The 27,794-nt window shown below is 43.7% G+C and overlaps 1 protein-coding gene and 1 long non-coding RNA gene across 9 annotated transcripts in view; one reads left to right on the forward strand and one right to left on the reverse strand.

Moving 5' to 3' along the window:
* On the reverse strand, positions 1-26,976 carry LOC119243641 (uncharacterized). The gene is made up of 3 exons (XR_005124783.2): positions 26,721-26,976; positions 3,297-3,408; positions 1-3,185 (listed from the first exon to the last, which is right to left on the reverse strand). It is a non-coding gene; the product is annotated as an uncharacterized LOC119243641 (long non-coding RNA).
* The window catches only part of ETNPPL (ethanolamine-phosphate phospho-lyase), a 58,965-nt gene that overhangs the window by 9,314 nt on the left and 21,857 nt on the right, over positions 1-27,794 (forward strand). For 5 of the 8 annotated variants that reach the window (XM_037509570.2, XM_037509568.2, XM_037509572.2 and 2 more), the window contains exons 6-13: positions 362-478; positions 2,240-2,322; positions 2,933-3,158; positions 4,029-4,183; positions 4,818-4,907; positions 5,303-5,433; positions 7,631-7,698; positions 9,205-10,030. In XM_037509570.2, the coding sequence (XP_037365467.1) occupies positions 362-478; positions 2,240-2,322; positions 2,933-3,158; positions 4,029-4,183; positions 4,818-4,907; positions 5,303-5,433; positions 7,631-7,698; positions 9,205-9,333 (999 nt within the window). In that variant the 3' untranslated portion in view covers positions 9,334-10,030. Of the gene's footprint in view, positions 1-361; positions 479-2,239; positions 2,323-2,932; positions 3,159-4,028; positions 4,184-4,817; positions 4,908-5,302; positions 5,434-7,630; positions 7,699-9,204; positions 10,032-27,794 lie in introns of those variants that run through there. The other 3 variants (XM_037509567.2, XM_054694568.1, XM_037509566.2) reach the window with 2 other exon arrangements.

The following is a 27,794-nucleotide window of genomic DNA, read 5'->3' on the forward strand; positions in this document are numbered from 1 at the left end:
TTTGCAACATAGTTGATAATTGTTGTTTTTATTTTTCATATAGAATCATTAATATAGTTTTCTTGCATTGAAATTTTCAAATAATAAAATCACACTTGTTGATCTGAATTTCTCCTTCTGTGAATGGAGATGCAGTGTTGATTTGCAAGACTCTGGGAGCAAATCCAAGTTCCTGTTCACAGTGTGAAGATTTTAGTAATCACAGAATTCAGAAACACTAAGCACAAAAAACAAAAGAAACTAGAGTTGCTTAAATCCATGTGATCACCTTTCTAATATGCTCTTGTGAGCAAATGCCCTTTTATAAAAGTTCTTTCATCAAGGAGGCAAACCCTAAGAAACTGTCATTTGATGGTTTCAGGCACCAACTCCAGATACATACAGAGGAAAATATAAAGAAGACCATGAAGACCCAGCCAGTGCTTATGCAGATGAAGTGAAGAAAATTATTGAAGAAGCTCAAAACCGTGGAAGGAAGGTTTGTAAACATTTTAGCAGCTTTTGTAAAAAGTGTTTTCTACCATTGGAGAGGTAGAAAATTATTCCATCTAACTCCCCTTTCTGTTCTTCTGTGGTTACTTTCCACCTTGTTCATATTTCAAAAGTGCATTATTTATAACTATCAATTATATAAAACTATTTTTATTTATCCTGGAAATGCAATTACAATCTTCCTTCCAGAACTGGTGGCCTAATTCTGACCTTCCCAGTGGGACGCAGACTCTGATCCAAAGGGGTCAAGCAGAGAAGATTAAGAAAGGTGAAAGTCCAGGAACAGACTTCCAGCCGAGAGTAGCTGGGAGGGACTAATATACGGTGAATGAAAGGAAGACGCAAAGTCGCTCTGATGCCTTCGTACCACTGCAGATTCCGAGGCCCACCAGGGAGCCATGGTGTCTCCCTTAAACTTTCATGCAGTCACAGAACCCCCCAGAGATAGCCTGACCTGAGTAAGTCAAGGCAGAAAGATGTCCTTCCCATCTGGACCTGGATTTCTAAGGCAGATCCAGAATCCTCCAGCATAGGAAGAAAGTTTTCACTTCCTCAGTCTTGTTCCTGCTGTCTTCAGGTTCACACTAAGTTCTCAGCACACATGGGGGTTCCTTGTGTACGGCTATAGTGCAGTTTGACCCCTGCTTTTCCTTCCAGCTGGCTTATGTCCGTACATATAACAATGAAAAACAATCTTAACTGAGATAAAAATGAAGCCGGTGCTTTTTTCAATTCAGATATTTTTATCTTCATGACTGAAGAATCAGTTGTTTTTCTTAACTGTTTTTTATTTCTTTTTCTTCCCATCCTTTGATTTTTCATGTCTTCAATGAGATAATTGTGTGGGGAGATCTAGTGCTTTACTTACTGTTTGAGCTTCACGCTCTTTTCCTCTTCAAAGGTAGTCTATACCTCTCTACACAAACTGTTTCCAGGAAAAACTTGACATTACTGAGATCCTATGGTCTTTCTACTACTAACAGGTTTGAATAGTTCTTGGGAAAAATAGCATGCAATAGTTAGTGAGCACATCCATATGATTATGGATGCTTCATAATTTTACAGCAGAAATCTTTTGAACTACTGACCTCATTTTACAGCTATTAAGTAAGATATTTTAACATAACCTAAGCTGAGGGAATACAGTCATTAAGTCTGGACTGGAACCTTGATTCTCTTATTACCTCATAGTCTGTGCTTTCTATTCATTCTTGAGTGTTATTTTCTACCTGTTGTTTTTCCACCTCTGAAACAGTTCCTCTGTTCCTATTGTGAATTGACTAATTCTGCTGAGTTCAGCCTGGTTCAGGGCCAGAACTAGAAATACAGCACAGTAACCCAAGTGTGTTCCTTCCCATTTCGTAAGTGTGGATCCCAACTTCAGGCAGCCATGTTTCACCAGACCAGAGAAATCAGCCCTAAAGTGATGCATTTGAAACCTGCATAATTTTTTAGAAGCTCATATCAGAGACTGATCAAAACATCAATCTTAGTGGATGCTGTGATAACACTGCATTTAAATTAATGAGCTGGAACACATCTTCTCTGTTTCTCATAGTAATTACCAAAAATTTCAGAAACTGATGCTCATCCCAGCTGCTTTTTCAGCATAGACATCTTTTCTTTATCTAATCTGGTGGCCACCAGTCTATTCCACTTCTAAAATAACCTGCTCTATAGGAAGTCCTCTTTATTTGGAGGTATGAGAGGGTCCTAATGGACTTTGACTCCATCTTCTCTTGTATAGATTGCTGCTTTTATTGCCGAATCCATGCAGAGTTGTGGCGGACAAGTAATTCCTCCAGCAGGCTACTTCCAGAAAGTGGCAGAGTATGTACTGGACTTGGGCATCCTTGGTGAAACTGAGGGCACCATGGCAACTCTGTAGGACCGTACTGGTTGTTATAATATTGACGTGCTTTCAGGCTGGCTGGTAAATAGCCACTTTGGAGTGCCCACCATCCCAGGACTCCTGGAACTCCTCCACCTTCCAAAGGTCCAGCAAATAAAGGGTTAATACCTGGTCCAGTAGTGGGGGGCCTGCCTGCAGGACTCTGTAGCAGCCACTAACCCCCTTCAACCTCAGCCTCTCTGATTGACTGGTGTCCAAGCTTTTCGGATTAGTAAAAATTTGGAGATTAACCTGGCTGAAAAACTACTTCTTGTTCACTTCATTCTTTTCCTACTTAAAATAATACAGCATTGCTTAAAGAGAACAAACCCAAATGATGTAGAATATATCTAACTGGAATATTCTGTGATTATATTTCAATCACATAGATGTCTTGGGAGTAGGGTATGAGTACTGAAATATTTTAACAAAGATTATAGACTCCAGGTTCACAACATTTTTTAAAGTTCTCAATCATCTGTGTGCTGGTGGGTGGGTTTGGGGATGCTCAGAGTGGTGAAGGCAATAAACTGTGCTGTTGCTTTTCAGATATGTGCGTGGAGCAGGGGGTGTGTTCATAGCTGATGAAGTTCAGGTGGGCTTTGGCCGAGTTGGGAAACATTTCTGGAGCTTCCAGATGCATGGTGAAGACTTTGTTCCGGACATTGTCACGATGGGGAAGCCAATGGGCAATGGCCACCCCATGGCATGTGTGGTAACAACCACAGAAATCGCAGAAGCCTTCAGCAGCTCTGGGATGGAGTATTTCAATACGGTAAATTTTGATCTTCAACTTTTAGTGCTAAGAGGGATAAAAGAATGTATATTATTATACTTCTTGTGATGTCATAAAAAATAAAGCTCAGTATTGCCAGCTAATCATCCCGGGACACTACCCAAACTTTACTCTCACCATATTTCAGTCTGTTGGGCACAGTTCTTCTTGTATTTTTCCTTGTGTATATCTTTCCCCTTCTGAAAACATCCTTATAGTTGTTCTGATGACAGATGACTGCCCCTGTAGACTGAAGAGGTTATGAGACATTATTTACAGATGATAGGATTCTTTTTGCTTCGTATCACATTTAAATCCCAAATACTTTCACAATGTTTAGATGGTCTAGTACTAGAAATGTTACATGGCTGCCTTTGGGAAATATTATTTCCTTCCTTTTATCCAAAAATGCCATAAACTTTAAAGTTGGAAAAATTAAGCCTGTGTGTGTAATTAAGCAGTGTGTGTAATAGGATTTGTTCCAAAGGTAAGGTTCAAATCTAAACACATCAGTTATTTGGAGAAAATGTCATTGTTGTTTTCACACAACTGTTTAAGGGAAGAATCCCATATTCCCCTCACTGAACCATGCTTTACTTCCCAACATAATGTCTGTTTTTTTGGTGGGATGAACCAATAAATTCCCTGAGTCCTTGGTACCAGTTACACAGCATGGAGAAATAAAATGCATTGACCTTTCACTTGAGGCTGAATAAAGAAATTGTGTCATATTCTAAATATAAGAAACAGTATCACAGGAAAAAATTTTATTAGAATCATGCATGCATTAATTGGAAACCAGATTTCTCACATGAAGCATTATCAATAGTTCAAGCGTTGTGTTGTCTCGTTTATGTTTTTTTCCTGAAGTATGGAGGAAATCCGGTGTCTTCTGCTGTTGGTTTGGCCGTGCTAGATGTAATTGAAAATGAAGATCTCCAAGGAAATGCCGCAAGAGTAGGGGATTATCTTATTGAGTTACTGAAGAAACAGAAGGCTAAGCACACTTTGATAGGAGACATCAGGTACATTTGTCATGAAGTTATGTCGTTATTCATTTTTCCAAATGAAGATAGTTTGTTTTGTCTTACTAGCTTAAAAGAGGTTACATAAAAATTCAATCTATGAAACACCAAAAAACATAGAAAATGAACATCATTCTTAATCTAGAAGCCAGATATAAGCTCTGTTAATGCTGAGTATATGTCTCCTGATGTTTATATATTTCTTTTTTTTTCCTTTTTTCTTTTTTTTTAATAAACCTGGCATCATTTCAGCATCTAGAAGATGAAAGGAACTTAAAATAACTCCAAATGTTCTATCAAAAATTATTTTAAATGATATCCTGGGAATCTCAGTATTTTTCACACGCACATATATATAGACATTTATCAGCATTGATATCCTGAGAAACTAAATAGCATGGAAAAGTTATTGTTTAGCCTTTTTTCCTGAAGTGGGAGGAAAAAAACTGGATGACAAATGCTAACTTGTTTCAGAAACCAGAAAGAGTTGTGAACTTAGATTCAATAGAAATTACCCATGAGGGAATCATATTCAGCTTCAAATTTAGCTGAAGTTGGAGGACAGTGTTAATTCTTTGTAACAGTGCAGTGTTTATTATTATTGTCTCAAGTTACCTTTTTGCATACCCCTCAGGGGCTTTGGCCTCTTCATCGGAATTGACTTAGTAAAGGACCATCAGAAAAGGACCCCTGCCACAGCAGAAGCGCAACACATCATCTACAAGTAAATGGACCCCCCCACACCCTGCCTGTATGTTTTCCCCCCCACACCCTGCCTGTATGTTTTCTTGGCTCTTGACGGCCACCCACTTGAAAACTGCTTTTACTCCCTCTCTTCTCCAAATAAGGAAAGTTTTAAGAACTCGTGCAATTTATAAATGTGGGTTTCTTGTGTACAGAATATTACCTGCCCTATGTCCTCATCATTCTTAAATAATCCTGGTTCCCCTTTGTGCTCATGTATATTTCCTATTGTGAAGTATTTTTAATTGTTAAGTATCTATAAATAGCCTTCATTTTGTGTAAGGTGTTGCAGTATCTAGACAGGATCTGCCCTCTTCATGAATCATTTAGTAAAAGTCAATTAGATCTCTAAAATTGTTCATTTTGTTTCAACAGGATGAAAGAAAGTAGAGTGCTCCTCAGTGCAGATGGGCCTTACAGGAATGTGCTTAAAATAAAGCCACCCATGTGCTTCACTGAAGAAGATGCAGCGTTCATGGTGGACCAACTGGACGGGATTCTGACAGGTCAGTCCACAGATCTTTCTGAGGCCTCCTTGCCCCTGCCTGCCTTGCTTCCCTCCCCGCTGGCCTGGTCATGCATGACTTCACACACATATTCACAGCACAAGTGGACTATGGGGGAAATGGATATGTAACTTTGTGCTTGGAACTGCAAAAAAGATAGCTGAAAAGTAACTTTGTGGACTCTTAGTTATTCTAAATTTGGTTGGCACTCATACCACTTCAATTAATCTATCATTTATTTTCACTTTCTACTATTTAAAACCCATCATGTCTGTTCTGTACCATGCACCACACACGCTGCATTTTTGGTGTTTTACACTGACCATGAATACGTGAGACACCTCTAATAAAGTCATAGGCTGCAGGTTAACATTTAACTTGCTGTCTGCTGAGTAGTTTGACTTTGTGTGCGCTTCACTTACCACAGTTTAATTTTTGAGGACTTCACTTGTCATTCAGAATTATAGCCTGTGATAGGAATTTAGCTTTTGTTTACCTGTGTTATGGAAGTAACTTACTTTTATCTTATGTTATGACTATAAATTGAGATTGTAAATTAGCAATGAAGAACAATGCTGAAAAACAGAAAGCACTGTGGGCTGCTAGTTCATTTTTGTTGTTGCTTTAGTTCTGTTTTTAAGATTCAACCTCTGCTCCCTTCTCAGCCTTTTGGGGTTAGCCCAGGCTAGAGGAAATGGGTCTAGCCCAGGTTTATATTCCTGAGAAACCAGGAATTGGTGGCGCATACTGGATAAGTGGCAGCCTGAGTTCAATGATATAGTCATTGCCTCTGGACTCAGGGAGCATTGCTCATGTGCCTGCCTGTCCTCTTGCAGTCCAGTAGGAAAAAAAGTACAGATTGGACAAATCTATTACTATTATTTTAAAGTCATCTCAGAGCTTGGACATTATTGGCAGTGGGCCAGAGAAATTTCCTTTGAGTAAAGAGAATTAGGTTTAGTGCTCTTTGTAAATGGTAGTAATTTTTGGGGTGCAGGGAAAATCCCCCCATTCCTCTGAGTACTTTTGGTGTGCAAGTTTTGACCATAGGTTTTAATGATGACATCATTAACAGTACTGAAATTTATTTATTTATTTATTTATTTATTTATTTATTTTAAAGATTGATTTATTTATTTATACAAGCACTGGGTACAGTCAGAAGCGCGGGAGGGTGAGAGAATTCACCAGAGCCAGAGCAGGGAGCAGAGCAGGCAGAAGGACCGAAGTACACTGCTGAGGGGAGCAGCAGGCAGCAGGAAAGGTCTGCGCACCGTGTGGGACCCTCCTCCGGTGGCCGGGGAGCAGCCGGGGATCGAACCGGCGCTGCAGAGGCTGCGGGCAGCTTCGTAACCCAGCGCTCAACTGCTGCGCCACCGGGGAGGCCCAACAGTACTGAAATTTAGCTAAGGAGGGAGGGACTAGCAAGAGGGCTGCGAGTGTTAGTGGATCATAAAATTTTTTTTTTTTTTAATTTTTTTTTTTTAATAGAGGCATGCTTTATTTATTTATTTGTTTGTTTGTTTTGTTTATACATGCACTGGGTACAGTCAGAAGCGCGGGAGGGTGAGAGAATTCACCAGAGCCAGAGCGGGGAGCAGAGCAGGCAGAAGGACCGAAGTACACTGCTGAGGGGAGCAGCGGGCGGCAGGAGAGGTCTGCGCGCCATGTGGGACCCTCCTCAGGTGGCCGGGGAGCAGCCGGGGATCGAACCGGCGCCGCAGAGTTCGCCGGCAGCTTCACAACCCAGCGCTCAACCGCTGCGCCACCGGGGAGGCCCCGATCATAAAATTTATGTGGAAAATAAAAGATGGTGTTGGGGTACTCTAGATGTTGGCTCTGCTTTAAGACAAGCTTATCTGATTAAAGGGTGACTTTTGGCAATGGTCCTAAATCTGGGTAGTCTGCATTCTTTAAGGTTGTGGTATCAGGTTCCCTGAGGCCCAGAGGCCTTTAGTAAGCATAGCTCCACATGCAAAGATGATATGTACATCTTAGAAAAAGCCTATTTGAGCATTTTGGGAAGGCCAGTCCTACATAATGAAATGCTACAATGTAGTTTAAAAGCAGCAATTTTAACAGTGGCACTTTTAAATTACGGATCTACTCTTCATTAAGGATCTTCCTATAGAGTCCCCAAAAATTTATCTTTTAAACATTTGTATTTATTATCTCTGTTATCTCTTCCTTGGTGTAGTTTTAGAAGAAGCCATTGGAGGCAAAGCTGAAAGTGTGATCTCGGAGAATACTCGAGGCAGAGCAAAGGTAAGGGTCTGCAACTTGATTTTTAGAGGAAAAGCTTTAAGCTTTGCAAAATGAAGAAAAAAGACTTGCAAATTGTTTAAAAATGTACAAAGAACAAAATAGCCTATGTTAGGGTTGACTGGCTGGTGCAGTTTTGAGTGTCATATTCTTTGTAAGGAATAAAGCCAAGGAAACATGTTCCGAGGACCATTCCCATACCACAGAAGTCCCTCAGGCCTGCAAAAAGGGTCTTCACAGTAGAGACAGAAATGATAACAAAAGTCAAAACTACTTTCTGTTGTCTGCAAACTGATTGACGGTTCCTGGGGTTCCCACACAGCACTGTAAAATCCATGGAAGCATTGGCAGCATGGTCCAGTTCTTGGACTCTGGGGAAAATATTCTGGTTCACAGAGGGACGAGGGCTCGAGGAGGGCGGGGGATGGGGTGTTGGCATAGAAGGCTTGGTGGAAGGTAAGTGAAACATGCACATATGGAAGTGTAAACATGTACCCCCAAAGTTATAGACATGCAAATGGCTGACAGTAAAATAAACAACTTACAGTGGCTGATGAGCCTGGGAATCTCTGGCAGCTTGTGGCCTAGTTTCTGCATTTGATGTGCTTCCAGCCAGAGCCTTTCCATTCTCTCCCTGAGCTGCCCAGGGTGTGAGAAAGAGCTCCCGGGTCTCAAAACAGAAAGGCAAAAACTTGAGAGGCTTTGTTGCATAATTTGTTGTTTGTTTACGCCTTTGATGCATAAAGGAACACTCAGTGCTGAAAGACACCCGCACAGTCAGCAAAGTCCCCTTGGTCAGTTGGAATGAGAGCAAATGATTTGCTAACAGGACTGCTTCTGTCTGTGTGAACAATATAAACCAAGTCTAGAAATCAGTTCTTATCTGTTGTTTAAGAGGGGGGTGGGCGTATCAGGGGGAGGGGCCCCGATGGACTGTGGTCGAAGACCAAGGGTACCTTGGTGGTGGGTGTGGTGTGGGGGCATATAGTGAGGAGCCTGAACCTGTCCCCCTAGATCACATGCAGTGTTCTAACCCAGTGTACCCTCCGTTAAAAAATTTATGTGAAGAAACATTAACTATCATGCCACACCTGCTGAAAGAGCTGGCTTCAAGAAGACAACAGGTGTTAGCAAGGCTAACGGGGAACCTTTCTGCACTGCTGATGGGCATGTGAATTAATTCAGTCACTACAGATAATGATATGGAGGTTCCTAAAAAAGAGAGAAATAAAGAAGGAAGAAAAGAAAAAGATAGAGAAATGAGGACTGACTTTTGAAGTCTAGGACTCGATCACAGCTCTAAGGTCTAAGCAAGCACTGAAAAGGAGTTTACCAAAAAGGGATAGTCCACTTGGGAGCTAGGAAAGTTCACACATGTTTTAAGGTTGACACTGCGGTCAGGGAAGAGCAGCCAGTGCTGTGGCGTTGGGATTTCTGGCCTGCAGAGCCAGCCTGCAGGTGGTCAGGTATAGGGTCCATGGCCCTCTGGATCTGTACCCTGTCTTGCAGCTGCCTAGCGAAGCCCACGCAGAACTGGTCAGTGATGGCACCAGGGATCCCAAAGAAAGTTCCAGTCGGAAGAAAAATGGAGTATGTGCAGATAAACATTCACTGCTCAACAAGAGGCTCAAGACCTGAGATGTTGGCTTTTTAGAGCAAGCCAAGTGTCCGGAGTCCCCTGGAGCAAATGCCGCGTCCCCTCTGCAACTCCCCCAGTGGCACCTGGAAAAGCAGAATCTGCATTGCGTTTAGGTGTGCCGATCAAAGGTGAATGAGTAACGCGAGTAAATCAAGTGATGATCAAACCACGCCAAGATGGTTGATTCAGCCTCTAGCTTGTTAATTCCTTAGTGAGATTTTGGAATGTACGAAATTCATTCTACTAAATTTAAGCTTCAAATTGAACATGAAGTTGGCAGCTTTACTTCTCATGTTTAATGTTTGAAATGAGAGAACAAAGTTCAATAGGTTTCTTAACTCTGGAGACTTAGTGCCTTAAAAGATGAAATCTTTAGTGATTTAATTTATAACTATATTTATGAACTATAACAAAATAAAAGATATAAGCCAAAAAAGTTTACTCTGTAAGTGCTTGCCCTTCTTTTGCAGAGCATAGTAAGGCTTTGGGTGGTAAAATCAAAGCTGTTTGAAACCATCACTTCCAGACAGGTTCACAGGGGCATGAAGGAGTGAGTCCTCTGGCGGGGAACTAGGTGATCACCATCCTCTTGGGTTTAGGGGAGTTTAAATAAGTGGGGGGACACACACTACATCTGAAACACTCAGAAAGATGTAGCTGGAGCAGAGCAGCAGCAAAGTGTGGTGTCTGTCATCAGGAGACCTCAGCTCTGTGTACTCATTGTCAGCTTGGCTGGCCACTGTCAGCTAAGAAACGAACTTTCAAACAAGCATCTTCCTCTTCTCACCATCAAGTTTTATCATCATCTGTGGACACCCTTGCATACATACACTTCTAACTGTGTCAGGGAGAGAGGGTCGATTTGGCAAATAATCAAATTACCATCAGACAAATTGACAAGAAAAATACTCCAAAAAGACTTAATAATCACATGTATACCTCCTGTGTACATGGAAAGAGGCTGGTAAAAAATTGGTAACCACACTCCTGCCATGACCTAAATCACCTCTTTAAATAACTCAAGCTACAGACAAAGGATGTGGAGCGAGTGGGGAGGTTGCAGGAAAGTTGCAGCCAGCAGGTATGACTGCTGTTTCTTCCACTGATAAAGGGACTTAGCCTTCCTGGCAAGAGTTCAGGAGATGAGGTTCAGGGTGGGGATGCCTTACGAAGGGAGCTTTGCCTTCCCCTGTAAACGTGTCCTACAAGAGTGCCCTCCACCAAGCTCTCAGAGGCACTCCTGGGGGTGGCAGCTTTTGCTTCCCTCCACCAGACATTAACAAAAGGAACTAAAGATACCCAGAGTCCCAGGAGCCCCTATCTTAGGAGCATGGTACCATGAACATCCCCTTGGACCTGCTGTGCTGACAGAAAGTATTCGTGTATCGCTTCTGTTTTCCTAATAGTAAATTGTGTGTGTGTGGGGCGGGGGTGGTGGTTAGAGGGAATAAAAAAGAAATAATTTTGCTATAGCTGTTGCATGTAACTGAAATTACAGTAAGAGAAATTAACAGTAAAAAGCTACCTTTCTGAGTTTGTCATATATAAAAATGCTCTGAAAATGCATAAATACACTGTCGTCCTGAGAGGCTGTCTCAGTGGCTCCTGGTTAGATGATGCTGAGCTTGGGTCCCAGGAACTGGCAAAAAGGAAAGGAAATGGAGGTCTCTGGGTTTGCCTTGGGGAGCAAGATAAGGAGGTAACCAGAGCTTTCACAGGCAGACCAGGACCTGCAGGGCAAAGGGTATCCAGAAGGAAAGTTGTGCTGGCACTAGTGACCAGGCCCGTGACCCATACGGCTTTATACCCTGGCAGGGACTCCCTGGGATACTGTATCCTGCTTGAATGGGGCAGTGAATCCTGATGGCATACACCCTTGGCTCCCACAGCCTACCCTGACCTGAAACAGAGCAGCTTCTCAGTCCTCCCGGGTCTCTCTTCCTGAAGGAAGACTTAAAAGTCACTGCGAATTTTCTGAGGAGAGCAAACACCTGCCATCCCAAAATATGTCCTCTTGGCATAAGATTCTTTCCGTGGAGGGACCTTGAAGGCTGTGTGAAGCTTGCTTTTTTCAAAAAAAGGGCATTTACATGGAAACCTCTCTGCAAAAGAGTGCCTCCTGGGAAGACCTAATATCCTTAACTCTTTTCTAGGAGAAGGCTAACATATCTTCCTTTGGCTAACATATCTTCCCCATAAACTCCCTAACTGGCCTTCCCTTTCTCCACCCTAGCCCAAAGTTACCCCTCTTGGTTATTTAAGATGGCTTTCAGCAGTTTACTCAGTCATGGTAGGTCTCTTGTCAGCAGGAGGTATCCACATTACTAAACTCCTATAGGACATTTTCTCCTATCTGTCTGATGCATGTTTGATTATTTGCCAGCATGGAAGAATCTAGAAGGCTTCTAGATGAAGCCTTGACAGCCACAACTGGTACTAATTGTCTCCTTCCTCCACTGTAGAAATGCCACTCACCCTCAGCTATTACTTCCAGATGTCCTGCTAGTGATAAGACTCAAATCCTCATCCTAAGGTGTGTGAGCCCCTGGAAACCATGCCCTTCTCAGGCCAGGGCTGTGGCACTGTCTGTCCACATTACAATTAGGTAATGGACACCACTGGGCACCCAAATCTCACCTATTGTCCTGCCTCCCCCACCTCAGGACAGAGCTCCACCAACTTCTGCTGATCAAGCTCAATGAGCCCTGCCAAGATGGTCACACCACAGCTGCTCCCTGAACAAGGAGTCCAATAGGACATACGCCTAATAGGACATCCGCCTTGTCCCTTGGCAAAAGTGCATCCTGCAGAGTCCAAAGTGGGAGGGATGGGAAGAATAAAATTCCACTGAGTCATTAAAGGACCATCACCTTCCCCCTTGGATTCAGGGTCCTACTGCAGACACAGGGCCTTAGAAGATCCTGAGTCAGTGCAGATATTGTATTCTGAAGTGACTGAACCAAGTGTTCCCTCATCTTTAGAGATGAAGCTGGGACTGGTCCTCAGGTAACTTGGACTCCTGGGCCAGTGTTTTTTCTTCTACACCCTTTAAAATTGTTGAGGTCAGAGGCATAAAAGAATAATCAATTGGCATGGGAAACAAATGGAACTACATCAAACTGAAAAACTTCTGCACAGAGAAAGATACTGTCAATAAAAAAAAAAGACACCCTACTGACTGGGGGAAAATATTTACACATCATGCATCTGACAGAGGGCTGATAGCCAAGATCTACAAAGAACTCATAGAACTCAACAAAAAGGAAATAAAGAACCCAATCAAAAAATGAACAGAAAAGCTAAATAGATATTTCTTCAAATAAGACATGCAGATGACCAATAGGCACATGAAAAAATACTCATCACTTATCAGGGGGATGCAGATCAAAACCACAAAGAGATACAGCCCATGCCTGTGAGAATGGCCCATATCAAAAAGACTAGAAACCGTGTTGGTGAGGATGTGGAGGAAAAGGAACTCTTGTATTTGTTAATAGAAATGTAGACCGATCCAACCCCTGTGGAAAACAATATGGAGATTTTTCAAATATTAAAAATAGATCTACCACGTGATTCAGCGATTACATTCCTAGATATCTACTCCAAGAATGGAAAAACTAATGCAAAAGGATATATGTACTCCTGTGTTCATTGCAGCACTATTTGTAATAGACAAGCTGTGGAGACAACCTAAATGCCCAAGGATAGAGGTGTAGATTAAGAAGATGTGGTATATACAAAATGGAATACTACTTAGCTATAACAAAAAGATGACCTCGTGCCATTGACAACAACATGGATGGAAATGGAGGGGATGTTGCTAAGTGGACTAAGTCAGAAGGAGAAAGACAAATACTAGATGGTTTTGCTTACATATGGAATATATAGAAACAAAACAAAGGGTCAGACAAAACCAAACCAATAATAAACCCTAGAAACCTGACTGTGAAATTGGGGCTACAAGACAGGGAAGGGGAAGGAGCACTGCGGAGTATGGAGGAGGACTGTGGTGCCTCCGTGATGGGAATGTGCAGTAACAGACATCCGAACCACATGCAGTGTTGTGAACCGATATCGATTCAATTTTTAAAAATGTAAAACAAAACAATAGAAAGGATAATTAACACGCATGGTCAAATCTCGACACCCGATCTCCATCTCCCTTTCTGAATCCTCATCCTGCCTCACAGAGATTGTGGCTCAGTTTCATAAAGTCAAATCCCTGTGAAAATATCCAAGTGAGTAAAAATATAAGCATGAACATATGTGTGTATGAAAAGCAGAATCACTAAGATATACATATACCTAATGATTCACTTAAATAAAAATTAGATAGATATAAAATGCAGATATATATTCTAGTGGTTCTGCTTTTATTATTGCACATTGACTCATAGGTGATACAGAGTATGTTATCCTGTCATAAAGGAGTTGATCTAAAAACTCATACCAGGATAACAGGAAAATCTCCAAACACTAGGAAATTCAACAACGTACTTTTAACTTAAGGCTGGAACACGTCTCAAAGGATATGAGAAATGTAAATGCTGGACACTGTTGGGATGCAAAGGGAATCATCCGGCACCTATCTAGGCTTTTCGGGGCTAGCAAATAAACAAGTATCACAGAGATTGAGAAGGGAACTTGCCAGAATGTTTAATGGTAACATGCATCCCTCTTGCACATATGGGAGGGACCCAGCAGGATTGCGTAACTGCCCACGTGACTTTGACTACCATCTTTAATGGTTTAGGGCCGTTGAAGGAAGATAGGGAATAGTTGGTGAGGATGTTTATCTGGTAGGCATGTTAGACGTAAGGCAAGCAGAGTTACCTTGAGCCTTCTTCAGGGAAAAAAAGGTAAGATTAGGTCTGCCTGGGAGAAGACCTAACAGGGAGAAGTTTACAGATAAACATCAAAAGCAACCGCCCCCCAGCCTTCAGAGCCCCTGTCATTAAATAAACATCATGCCAAAAAGATATATTTTGGGGTAGCAGGTTTTTTGTCCCCTACAACCTCAAATGTGACAACTTTTCTTCTCCGTCCTGGCTCCCCCCACCAACTGACTTGGGCCTCGGTACCTTCAGGTACCCCCAGCAGCAACATCACAGGACATCACCAAATGTCAGCAGGAGAAGGTGGGTGGGAACAAGCAGTCCTGGGCCATGGTTTGTGCATCCTCCTCTTCTTCCAAACCCTCAGCTAGGAATTATAAGCCAAGTCCCCTCTCCCTCCTAAAGCTGCTTCCCCCTGGGGTATAAAGCCTGGGGAAGTTGTGTGCAAGAGGGTGCTGGACTACATTTGTGCTATACCTGCCTCCACTGTGGTCTCTTCTTTTGCACCCCCGTTCATCCCAGCCCCTTCCCCACCCTTTGCCAGCCCAGCCCTGAACTTGAGGATTGTGAGCTTTCCCAGATGCATGACCCCGCTGCTCTGGATATTCTTTCTTTTCTTTTTCTTTTTTGGGAAAAAACACTGCATTTAGACATTAGATAAGTTTCAGGTGTACATCTTTAAAAATCAGCATTGCAATCATTTTTGTTGAGTGTTGTCAGGACTCAAAGGAAATCATCTTGTACCCTCTGGGTTCTTCCCATAAGAAAGAGAGAAAGTCAAAAAGAAGGTTAACAACATCATCTGTACCTTCTGTAGACACAGGACAGATCCAGCATGACTGGGTAACTCCCCATGTGGCTTCAGACATAGCATGTTAAATAGCTAAAATATAGGAGGTCGGCAGCAAGAAAGGCAAAGGTCACTTAGGGAGGTTGCCAAGGAAGGCACAGTAAATAAAGTTAAGCAGATTTGGGGCCTCCCCGGTGGCGCAGCGGTTGAGCCTTGGGTTGCGAAGCTGCCCACAGCCTCTGCAGTGCCGGTTCGATCCCCAGCTGCTCCCCGGCCACCGGAGGAGGGTCCCACATGGCGCGCAGACCTCTCCTGCCGCCCGCTGCTCCCCTCAGCAGTGTCCTTCGGTCCTTCTGCCTGCTCTGCTCCCCGCTCTGGCTCTGGTGGATTCTCTCACCCTCCCGTGCTTCTGACTGTACCCAGTGCTTGTATAAATAAATAAATAAATCTTAAAAAAAAAAAAAGAAGTTAAGCAGATTTGGAAAAGAGATGAAGAGATTAGATCTTCAGGGAAAATATGTAGAACACAATTTTCCCTCCTAGTCCACACAATACCCAAAATCAAATGCGGAAGGAAAAGCTCACCCTTGTTTGATACCCAATAGTAACAGAAAAAGGTTGATCCTTTCATTATAGCAGTTGAAGCAAATGTCCTCAAATTTTGATGGTGTAATTATCACCCTGAGACTTATGTAATATGCATATTCCTGAGGCCTACCCTTAGAAGTTCACTACAGGTGTCTGCATTTTTATCAGTTACCCCAGACACAGGTAGTCTCAGGACCATGTTTTGGAAAATCCTGGGTTAAAATGTTGAGGGGTGTTCCTGTAGCTAAGAAAACTGTTGTTAAAAGATCAATAACAGAGCAATGAAGAGCCAATTCTATTGTGGACAGATCAAGCCTCAAAAATTATAAGTCAATTACAAGGTGATTTTTTCTTTTTATGAGATTAGCCTGTGTTACTTTGGAGAAGGTGTTGGTCCTTCGGAGATAGGTGTACACACACCCATTTATTCTCTAGTAGGTAACTTGTGGACAATTAGAAGAATAGGTGCATATATGCAAATCTTCCCTTGCAGGGAGTCCTTAAAAAGGATTAGGCTTAAGGGCCTCCCTGGTGGCACAGGGTTTAAGACACAACCTATGAAGCTGTGCACGGCCACTGCAGCATGAGTTCAATCCCCAATCCCTGGCCAGGGAGCTACCCACATGGTGTAGTAGGCGTCTCCTGCCTCACCCGCTGCTCCCCTTAGCAGTGTATTTCCATTGACCTGCCTGTTCTGTTCCCCACTGTGTTTCTGGTGAATCCGCTCACCCACCACACCTCTGGCCTGTACCCCAGGTCTTGTATACATAAATAAATCTTTAAAAAAAAAAAGGATTAGGCTTGGACCCACAGCCCCCTGCACTCACCCCATCTGGGTCTTCTTGAGGGCATGCCAAAGCCCACCGAGCACCATCCTGAAGTAGATTTTTTTTTCTTTTTCACCAAATATAATAACATAGTGACCCTTAATGTGCAGGGGAAATGCATCGGAACTTCAAACAGTAATAAACTATGACCCAAATTTATCTTTTCTAAAATAAACCTAGTTATTCCAACCTTGCCTTGGGAGAAATAGGAGAATATTGAGTCCTCCACATAACCCAAGGTTACCTTTGGAGTTTATATTTTGTATAAGGCAGCTCAGGCTGCTACAACACAACACCGTCAACTGGGTGGCCTGAACAACACACATTTACTTTACCAGAAATCATTGCTTGATTTCTGGTGGCATCCTTCCTGCCGTATAGACTGCTACCTTCCCCTGCCGCAGAAGTAGGCAGAGGGGAGAGGGTGAAAAGGAAGGAGGGGGACAGAGCCAGAAGGGAAGACAAAGGAGAGCCATTTTGGTTCTCTTCTTGTAGACACTAATCCCCTTGCAAGGGCTGCGCTCTCATGGGTTCATCTAAACTTGCTCTCAAAGGCCCCATCTCTGATTATTACACCCTTAGGGGTTAGGCCTTCTGTTGCAGAATGCATCTCTGAGAAAGGGGGGCGGGGAGCATCGCGCTACAGTGGCCCGAGGAACAGGTACCATTTCCCTGTCTGCACTCACTTTGAAGCCCCTTGGATTACAGCTCCCCATGTGAACTGGACTCCCGAATGGAGTTGGGTGGGGAAGAGGAGGAAGGAAAGAAAAGAAATCTAGCTCAGGAAATGAAACCTAAGCGCTTCTAAAACACTTGACCATGCTGGGCTCCGACTATGGAGAAAATATGAATTAGTAAGCTTGACTCCAAAAGTACTTGAAATCCTCCCATCGTGAGTGTTTCCATGTGTGTTTGTGAAAGCTTTACAGGTCAGAGCCAAGTCTGATAGAAAACAGTGTTATTTCTTTATGGCATGTTTGCATTAGATAGTCCTGCATTAGTGTTATATCTGATCTGACTTGATCCTGGGTCATGATTTGGGAGTGCGGATGGATGTGGTGCCTGGAGAGGGAAGTGCTTCGAGTCCAGGGAAAAAGAAGCAGAGTGACCCCTGAGTCACCACATGGCTGGGACAAGCAGGGAGACTTCCAAATGAATGGGCAGGAAAGTGGTCTTCTCTCCCAGAATGGAGTCATACAGCCAGCTTTCGCTGATGAAAGCCACGGGTTTTAAACAATACCTAAGGCTGGGTTTTCCCAAAAGCAGATACACAGACAAGGTCCTCGGGGAGATCCTGTGCTGTGGACACACTCCCAGGAAGGGAGCAAAGCAGTGACAGGGGATCCTCCACTCTTGTGTGGATTTTTGTTTTCTAAGTTTTATGAAATCATTAAAGGCTTTTGAATATTAACTTTGACTTCCCACAATTTGGAATTCCTGTTTATCTTTTCTTCTAAAAAAGGAGACCACCTGGGTCAGTGGCCTCCGGGCCCCAGGGCGAGCCCCAGTGCAGGGTTCTCCTTTCCTGTAGCCGAGAGCCAGCATGAGGCTTAGCCGGCACAGTCTGTGTGTTCTTGGGTCAGGCCTCACGGGCACTTCTGCCGGCCTCACTGAGTCTGGCCTGCTCCTTGGGAGCAAACGTGCTCTAAAAGCCAGGGGGCAAGTCCCAGGTTCCACATTTCTGGGACAGGCATCTGACTTCCTTTCACCTGTGCCCTGTTCTTCAGGTTGTCTTCTTCCTCCCCGTAGAAGGATGGGTTCCCCAGGAGTGGGCTCTGATGAAGGCATTTGTGTTAGCAGTTTATCTCAAGACATGCTGGCAAGGCAATGGGGAGGTGAGCTCGGGACTCCACACCAATGTGTCTGTTTCAGGCTCAGTTTTGTTCCATCCGTCTGTTAGCCCGCCCTGGGGCAGCCGCACTGCCTTCATCCTGTGGCCTGGTTCTGTAACTGGCAGCAGAGGTTCTCCCACCTTGTCATTATTCTTCTAGACTGTCTCACTGATTATACATACATACATATCTATGCATGTATGTATATAACATATATATATATTACATCATCCTTCATTTGTACAATGTAGGATTTCCCATGAAATTCCCACCACCATGTCACTGTGCTCCATCACCATAGTCCCCTGTGCTCTTCCGCCCCTGTCATGATCCCTAACCCTCCTCCTCCCTGCAGGATTGTCTTGCTGATTCTTGACTCTTTATCTTGTCATATAAATATAGAATCAGCTTATCAAAATAATTATCGGCATTTTGATTTGATCTGTAGATATTGCTATATCTATAGATCAATTTGGAGAAAATTGACATACACATAGTATAATTTCCTTTATAGAAAGTTGAAGCCTCATAAAAATGAATGCATGGTGTTTTACCATTGATCGTTATAAAATGTAGCAAGAAATTGATTACCACAGAAGTCCGCAGAATGCTCACCTCTAAGGGGAAGTGGGGGTTACAGAAGGAGCCTTTGTTTTTTTCCTTGACTTGAAGTCAAGAAAGTCTGCCTTATAATTATTTATTGAGACATGGATTTATGGTTCAGTTAATTTTTCCATGTATATTTTATCATGAAATATTTTTAGACTCTAACTCTGCATCTTGCTAGTCGTTGCATAATTTTTGTTACATTGGTTTATCTGCTCTCTTTCCTAGTTTTATTTGTAATGTGGAACTAATAACTGCATCACAGATTTTTCTCTCATTTTTTGGAAAGGATTAACTGAAATGTATTAATTCTAAGGGAAGGAAGAGAGCAGCTGCTGACCCACCAGCTGTGTGGCCAAGCCTGGGCTCTGTGAGAAGTGAGGCCAACACTACCTGGTCTGTGGCTAATGGATGTGTCTAGGGAGGGATGGGCACCCCAGAAATGAGGCAATTGTCATGTGTTACTTTAGGAGTTCCCCTTCACACCCAATCCTTACAAATTTGGAAGCAATCAGGTAATATCTTAAGTTTCTTTTTTTTTAAGGTTTATTTATTTAAGATTTAAGATTTATTTACTTATTTATTTTTAAGATTTGTTTATCCTCTGGTGAGAGGATTCACCAGGGACAGAGTGGGGGAATCTTCTGAACAGGGGGAATCTACCGAAACACACTGCTGAGGGGAGCAGCGGGGAGACAGGAGAGGTCTCTGCACCATGTGGGTAGCTCCCTGGTCAGGGATTGAACTCGTGCTGTAGTGGCTGCCGATAGCTTCATAGTGCTGAGACTTAACCTGTTGCACCACCAGGGAGGCTCCCAAATTTAAAATTTTTTAGCAGGATTATACCAGATATCTCTGCTTAAACCACATTGCAAATAGCATGTAGGATAGTGGCTCGGACATTACAGGTAATCCAGAAATGCTGCTTTTCTCCCTCCCCCCTGAAAATTCCTAGTGGGATCAGAGAGGAAAGGAGGGGACAACCTCTACAGGGTTATGTATCCAGGAGTCCCCTGCACATGGCCTTGGACTCACGCTCTTTCCCGCACAAGAGCAAAGTTGACTGGACAATGAGGTAATCTACTGGTCTCCCTTGACATCATGACACCTGTCAGTTTCATCACCTTAGGTGTAGGGCAAAATGAAACTCAGTCAATAATGCCTTTCACCAAACAGGCTTTTGCCTGAATCACCAATTGGCAAGGGCGCTTCTCCCCACCCCTCTCGCCCTGTCCTTGGCTCTAGAAGAGTGAACCTGTAGCCCTTGACCCTGCTGGTGAGCACTGCCAGATTATAGCAGAGGGTGGTAATGTTGCTGTTTTTAATAATTCATTCCAAATTGAAATCCCTTCAAAACAATGCCAGGGATACCACAAAAAAATGTAACTGTGTGAGGTGATGGCTCAGTGAATGAGATTATTGTAGTCCTAGTGTACGCATATATTCATATCTTAGAACTTCAGCAACTTCTTGACCGTCAGGATCATAGTTTATCACAATGTGCACACTGCAGATGTACATTTTCTCATCTCATCTCTGCAAGTATCTTGCCACGCCCACCACCCAGTGTCCAGTCACCACCCACCACCCACCTGTCCTCCTTCCACCTACCCCCTCCTTCCTCCTTCCTTCTGTTGTTGGAGTCTACCAGCATTCTGTTATTTTTTGTTTTGTGTGTTTGCTTCCCCACCCCTTTAAAATCCACAAATGAGTGAGATCATAAGGTGTTTGCATCATCCTCTCAAGGTCCATCCATGTTGTCACAAATGGCAAAATTTCTTATTTTTTTTTTTTTTAGAGCCGAGTCGTAGTCATTTGTATATACATGCCACATCTTCTGAATCCAGTCATCCAATGTTGGGCACTTGAGTTGTTTCCATGTTTTGGCTGTTAAAAATAGCTGTGCATATATCTTTTTGAATTAGTGTTTTTATATTCTTTGGGTAAATAGAAGTGACTGGATCATATGGTAGATCTACTCTTTTAATTTTTTGAGGAACTTCCATACTGTTTTACCTAAAGGCTTCCTGATTTACATTCCAACTAACACTGGGTGAGGGTTCCTTTTTCTTTCCATCCTTGCCAACACTCATTTCTTGACTTTTTGTTTAATTGGCATTTTTATTTTTATACAAGTACTGGGGTACAGGCCACGTGTGCGCGAGGGTGAGAGAATTCACCAGAGACAGAGCGGGGAGCAGAACAGGCAGCCAGACTGAAAACACTGCTGAGGGGAGCAGCGGGCGAGGCAGGAGAGGTCTGCCGCGCCAGGTGGGTGAATCCCTAGCCAGCCAGAAATCAAACCCATGCTGTAGAGGTTGCAGACAACTTCACAGCACTGTGCTCATCCCACTGTGCCACCGGGGTGGCCCTGTTTCTTGACTTTTTGATAATAGTTTAACCAGTGAGTGGTGAAATCTCATTATGGTTTTGATTTGCATTGACCTAATATAAGTGACGTAGAGCATCGTTTCATGAGTCGGCTGGCCTTTCGTCAGTCTTCTTTGGTGAAATGCCTATTTAGTTCCTCTGTGCATTTTAAAATCAGATTGTGTGTTTGTTGTTGTTATTGAGTTGTTTATATATATTTTGAATATTAATCCCTTGTCTCATGTAGTTTATAGATATCTTCTATTTGATATGTAATTTGTAGATATCTTCTCCCATTCAGTAGGCTGCCTTTTCCTTTTGATATTGGTTTCTTGAGATGTGCAGAAGCTTACTATATAGTTTGAAGTCCCATTTATTTAATTCTCTTGCTGCTGGAAACTAATCCATAAAGACATCACTAAGGTCCATATCTAAGAGTTTATTGTCTATGTTTTCTATGTGTTTCATGGTATCAGGTCTTACATTCAAGTTTAATCCATCTTGAGTTGATTTTAGGATATGATATGAGATAGTGGTTTAGATTCATTCTTTTGCTGGTGGCTGTCCAGTTTTCCTGGAACCTTATCAAGGAGACATTCCTTTCATCCTCCTCATTCTATGTTTTTTTTTAAATGAGGTTTCTTTTTTTTTTATTTTTAGATCTATTTATTTTTATACATGAGCTGGGGTACAGGCCAGAGGTGCTGGAGGGTGAAAGGACCCACCAGAGGCAGAGCAGGAAGCAGAACAGGCAGATGACCGAAATACACTGCTGAGGGGAGCAGCGGGCATGACAGGAGAGGTCTGCCACGCCATGTGGGATCCTTGCCGGCTGGGATCAAACCCACACTGCAGAGGCTGTGGACAGCTTCATAGCATGGCGCTCAACCCGCTGTGCCATCGGGGAGGCCCCATTCTATGTTCTTGGCTCCTTTGTCATACGTTAGTTGCCCATGTATATGTGGTTTTATTTCTGGTCTCTCAATTCCGTTTTACTGATCTATGTGCCCCCACATACCATACTGTTTTGATTACTATTGCTTTGTGGTATAGCTTAAAACTAGAAAGCAAGCCACCTTTGTTTTTGTTCTTTTTTCTTAGGATTATTTTGGTTACTTGAGGTCTTTTGTGGTTCCATACAAATCTTAGGATTTTTTTGTTTTGTTTCTGTGAAGACTGTCATTGTCCACTCATGTTCCTTGAAGGTTACTTAATAACACATCTCACCAAGTCTGTTTTGTGCCCTAACCCAGACTTGCATGTGATGCCCACTTTTACAATCAAAAGCTTCAGCATCAGAACTCAAAAAGTGCAATACTCTGAATCTTGGGGTGGTAGAGGAGCATACCATAGTAGCCACAGGCTGTTTCTCAAAAATGAACTGACAGGGGTTTAGTGGGACACAGAGACTGAGTGGAGATGAAGGGAATGCATACCACATGCACACTGGAGTCCCCTGGGGAATCTTAACAATCATGTGGTCATGGCCCCACCCCACAGATGCTGATGGAATGGGGTCAGGATTTTCGAACATTCCAGCTCTCCAGGTGCTCTGTTGAGCAGCTGAGACTGAAAATCACTGGCTTAGAGTGAAACACTGCTTTGGAAGTTGGGCTGATTTTAGGGTAAGAAAAAGGCGATAAAATTATGTTGACTCAACTTCTTATCCTCCTCAGTATCTAGTTTCAGGTAATGACTGTCTTTCAAGGTGCCTTCCTTTCTTAATCCCCATTCCTCATGTCAGTGTGCAGATTTTATAGCTGAGGAAACTAAAACACCAGGAGGAGAAGTAACTCCACTAGCAACAAACGACTCCAAAGGCTGAGTTCCATCTCTTTCCTCCTCCACCCATTTTGACTTTAGTGAGCTTCAAGATCATGGGGTGGTTGCTAAGAAAGCATCCTCAGTCCTGCCACACCGGCATTGAATTCAGTAGATTTAGGCCCATTTGGGTCTTTCTCCCCAGCCCCCCAGGTTAGCCTGATGCACGAGGGCCACAGACACCTTGGGAGGAGTTTTCCAACTAGACAGTTTGCTATAGCACAGAACCCCCAACATAACAGATGCTCAAGGAGAAATGCCCAAAGGAAGGAGGTCAGGGAAGCAGAAGAGGGACAGACTTGGTACTATAGTAACAGTTGAGTAATAATGATTGAGTAATAATTGTGGCTTCTCTGACACAATACTTTAAAAAATTAAGGGATACACTGCAGCACATGTTGTTTGTCAGCTTTTCTTCCTCTTGGATGTCAAAGAGCTGATAAAAGCAAGGTTAAATGCCAGGCGTGGGAAGGCAGAGAAGGGGCCAGCCAGCAGTGGGAAGCTAAGGATGAGGTGGGGGCTGTATTCTTCCACCCAGCCACCAAGATGGCCTAGACACCAGCAACAGAAACATCACCTTCCAAAGGACAGATCTGCAGCCCAGAGGAAAATTCCTATCCTCATACCTATTTAACTCGGTTTTGACACCCATGAATAAAAGCCTCCACTGAGACATAAAATTGCAGAGGGTCAAGTCTGCCATTCCAGTTGGCATGCCAACTCTACTTAATAAAGTAGTACTGTCTAGCAAGAAGGATTCCATCTAAGAAGTCATGGGCAGACTGGCAAGAGGAAAACAGATCTGGAGATTAAATGAGTCTTCTTGCACAAGCAGGAGAAAATCATTCTTAGTTACAGACCACCACCCTGAACATCTCTGTATTGAGAAAGTAATGATTGCCATGCCCCTGTGGCACATAATATTTTGTCTAACCACATTTGTGGTCAAGAAGGAACAGGGCAGTCCCTCGGAGTCTGTTCACTGCCAAGGGCAGAACATGATCAAAATACTGACAGAGGGCCAAGCCGCATCTCTTCCTGCTTCTCCCTCCTCCCCAGTTCTCTCCCACCACCATAAATTGCCTGTTAACCCCAGTGCAAACAGCAGAACAGCCACGAGAGACATAACTTCAGTATTTCCTCCTTCAGTCAAACATATTTGGGCACAAATGGCCTATGATGGACCTTAAATATGTGTTTGTTGAATGAATGAATAAGTGAAAGTATTAACCTCAAGACAGTTTGGGAATCAAGGCAAACAACATAGCAGGACAAAGACAATGCTTGGCATTGACTATAGTAGCTGCTCAATAAACGAGTGTTAAGGCACAAGGGAAAAGTACTCGTTCAGATGCTGGACCAGGTGAAACATATTTAATCAACCCCCCAGGGTCACATTTCCAAAATGTGCCTAATGCTAAGATGCATGTGGTGTTTTTATTAGAAATTTACATCCCCAGGCTCCTGCATGTGGATTCTGTTTTGCAGATCTACTCTCTGGTAATCTCTACTTGCAAAATTCCTAAATGCCCCAGGGCCAAGGAGTGAGGGTAGTTTGTGAGTTTTCTTCAGTGTAGTGGAGTCTGACCGTTCAGCAAATAGTTCTGAGTTGCTACCGTACACCAAGCGTAGAACCAGGCCCTGGGCACATGGCAGGACGTGAAAAACAAGGTCCCTTCCTGAGGGCGCTCACCCTAGGGAGACTTAGTACCCATCAGAGGGAACATGGGAACAATCCAAAAGTATCTGATACCAGCACAAAACCCACCTTTATAAAGGTCCTGGTCTGGTGGATGAGAAGGGGAGAGGCTAAGCAGAGATAAACACTCTAGAAAGGATTGAAGTTTGAAATTTTGCAAGCTGGGGGAACTTTTGTTAGCCATTTTCTTCTCATTTTCAGTGCCCAGGGGGGTGGGGCCTGAGAAGAGAAGTTTTACAGTATTTGCTGGGAGGTGTGTCTTTGGGGCCGGGATAGGGAGTGGGGCTGGCTTCAGTGACCAGGGGCCGGGATCATGCTCCCACATGACATCCAGAACAGGAATGCATCTCTCCCTGTGGCCCCTGGGACTTAGAAGGGTTTCCAGAAAATAAATGTAATTACTGTAACAGATGAGTGAAGCTTTCACTGCTTTCAGAAGACCATCTGCTGGGAAAGTCCCCTCAGGGAGGTAGTGGGGAGCTTGGGGCTGAGTGTTTCCATCTTTATCACCAGTAGAAAGTAGGTGGCCTTTCCACAGGGCGGGAGAGCAGGAAGTGCCAAGCTCTGGAGTTGGGGCGGATGCGCTAACGGCCCTGCTGTGTTAGACACCGGAACTCCTTGAGCCTGAGTTCTCACCCTCAAGGTCACTCTGGCACTGTAATGTGTGTGTGTGTGTATATATGAAGTGCTTAGTAGATTTACTGGGCTGTGGTAAGCCAGCATGAAATCATTCCTATTATTATCTTTATAGATGTGGGTGGGAGAAAAGGATAGCAAAGACCTGTGCGTCTGTGGATATGGTTTCGTGTGGCTGTCATCTTGACAAGCTCCCTACCTTGGTGTGGGGTTTGGCGTGCCCCACGTATCATCCAGGTGTTCTACATACAACTGGCTCATTAAAAGCCTTCCTTGTTCAGGCCTCCCTGGTGGCGCAAGGGGTTAGATCTCAGCACAATGAAGCTATCCACAGCTACTGCAGCAGGAGCCAACCCACATAGAGCAGCAGACCTCTCCTGTCTCACCCACTGTGTATTTCAGCAGTGTCTTTCAGTAGATCTGCCTGTTCTGCTCCCCACTCTGTATCTGGTGAATCTGCTCACCCCCCGCACCTCTGGCCTGTACCGCAGTTCTTATATGCATAAATAAATAAATCTTAAAAAAAAAAAAACCTTCTTACATATGTCTGGAGAATTTACATAACTGTAAGTTCTGGAGTAAATGGAACACACCAAGCATTTCTATCCTGAGCTGAAGAATGGGGTGGGGGCCTGGGGAATTGAGGAGACAGGAGGAGGTGAGTCCATGGACAAGAACTGGCCCTGCCTCAAGACAGGCTTCTCTGATAAAAAGGTGATTTTTATCAGCTAAAGGAATGGGTGAGTACCTGGCCCGGCAGGGCTGATGCCAGGGCAAGGCGCAGGCAACGCTCGCTGAATCCTAGAGCTTCTGTGAGTCCTTCCGCCCTTGCAGATCATCTTTTCTTCCTGGTCTTCCTTTGGGCCTCCCCACCCCAAGTCACCTTTGCCTTCATCTTGTCTCCAGCCCCGTGGATGATTCCTTTGTCACTGGGTAGTCTGCGTTCTTTAATGTCATACTAGCACTTCCCTGAGGTCCACCACACACCTCTGTTGACCTTAGTGCCACCCACCAAGGTGAGATGTACTGGAAACAGCCCCTCTAACATTTTGGGGAAGGCCCATTTGGGGGAAGGTCTCAGTAGGTGAAGGAACCACCTAAGGGGCTAGAGACAGGATGAAGGCAGCAGGGACTTGGGGTGGGGGAGGCCCAGAAGAAGACCAGGAAGCAAAAATGATCTGAGTGAGGGTGGAAAGCCTCAGAGAGGCTCTCTGTTTCAGTGAGCTTTGTCGGCGTCTCGACCTGGCATTGGCCCTGCCAGGCCAGGTGCTCGCCAGTTCCCTCATTACTGAGCACCGTTGCTGTTCTCACTGCAGGCATTTCATAAATATCTGGCCTGGATGAGGAGCCTGGGTAAGCTGACTCTGGGCAGGTGACTTTACCTTCATGCCTTATTCATCACTAGAAGCGTGCGATGTCCTTCTTCTATCACAGAGGTGCGTGAGATAGGGATGAAATCGGGCCCTGTGGTGTGCTAAGGGAGGGTGGGAAACACTCATCAAATGTTAGCTCCTGCTTGTTATTAACGGGAGGCCACCGAGGAGTCCCACTAGGAAGGCTAGTTTTTGCAGATTATTAATTCTTTCTGTCACACTGGGTTCGCGATCATGTGATTAATAGCTTTCCCAGATCTCAGAATTCCAGAGCTTTTCCATCTTCCTTCTCATGCTTCCTGTAAGATGCTTCTGTTCTGCCGCATTCTGTTTCTCCCCCTCCCCTTGGCAACTTCAGAATGCCTAGTCCTGTTCAGTGTGCATTTATTTTCTTCTCGGACTTGCTCGCAGGGATGAGTCCTTGCTGCTCAGTCCTTGCTTTTAAGACAATTAAAAGTGCTGCGTAGAAAGCACTTGCGAAAATCCATTTCTTTCCCCCCCTTCTCATCTTTTCCTCCAGCCTGACTTTCTGTTCTGGAGATCTCTGACACACGGTAACAGCGGCTGGCTCATCTTACGGTGATTAATAGACTTGAATTCATTCTCATGCCCTTAAACTGATGACTCTCCCAGGACTCAACACGAGATTTACTTATCCGTGAGCTGCCTCTCCGTGGCCCTCAAGCCTCCCTGTCTCTATTTGCCCGCCTCCGAGGATGGAAATCTCATCAGGTCCCGGCAGACCCCACAAGGGGATTGTAAAGGTTAATGAGGCGATTTCCCAGCAGTTCTCTGAGTGCCGAGAGCGTATGAATATTATTCTTCAGGGTTATTGAGGACTTCCAGTGCTTCTAAAACAGCAGACCTTCCCCTCAGGCTGCTAGATAAAATTTCCTCCTTTCCATTTTTCAGATTGCAGGGAATTCAGTTTCTTTCGTCTTTTGAGTTGCGTGAAACCTGTGGTTGATTATCTTGATGAGATGGAATTCTGAAGCCTTTATGTAAATTTAGATACTTATGTATAAATATGAGTACTGATATGTATTTGGGCATACATATGCATAAAATTTACATTACTGTACC

This window comes from Talpa occidentalis, unplaced genomic scaffold (genome assembly GCF_014898055.3).
Source record: "Talpa occidentalis isolate TD23 unplaced genomic scaffold, MPIMG_talOcc4v2.1 talOcc4.13, whole genome shotgun sequence".
In the NCBI taxonomy this organism is placed as follows: Eukaryota; Metazoa; Chordata; class Mammalia; order Eulipotyphla; family Talpidae; genus Talpa; species Talpa occidentalis.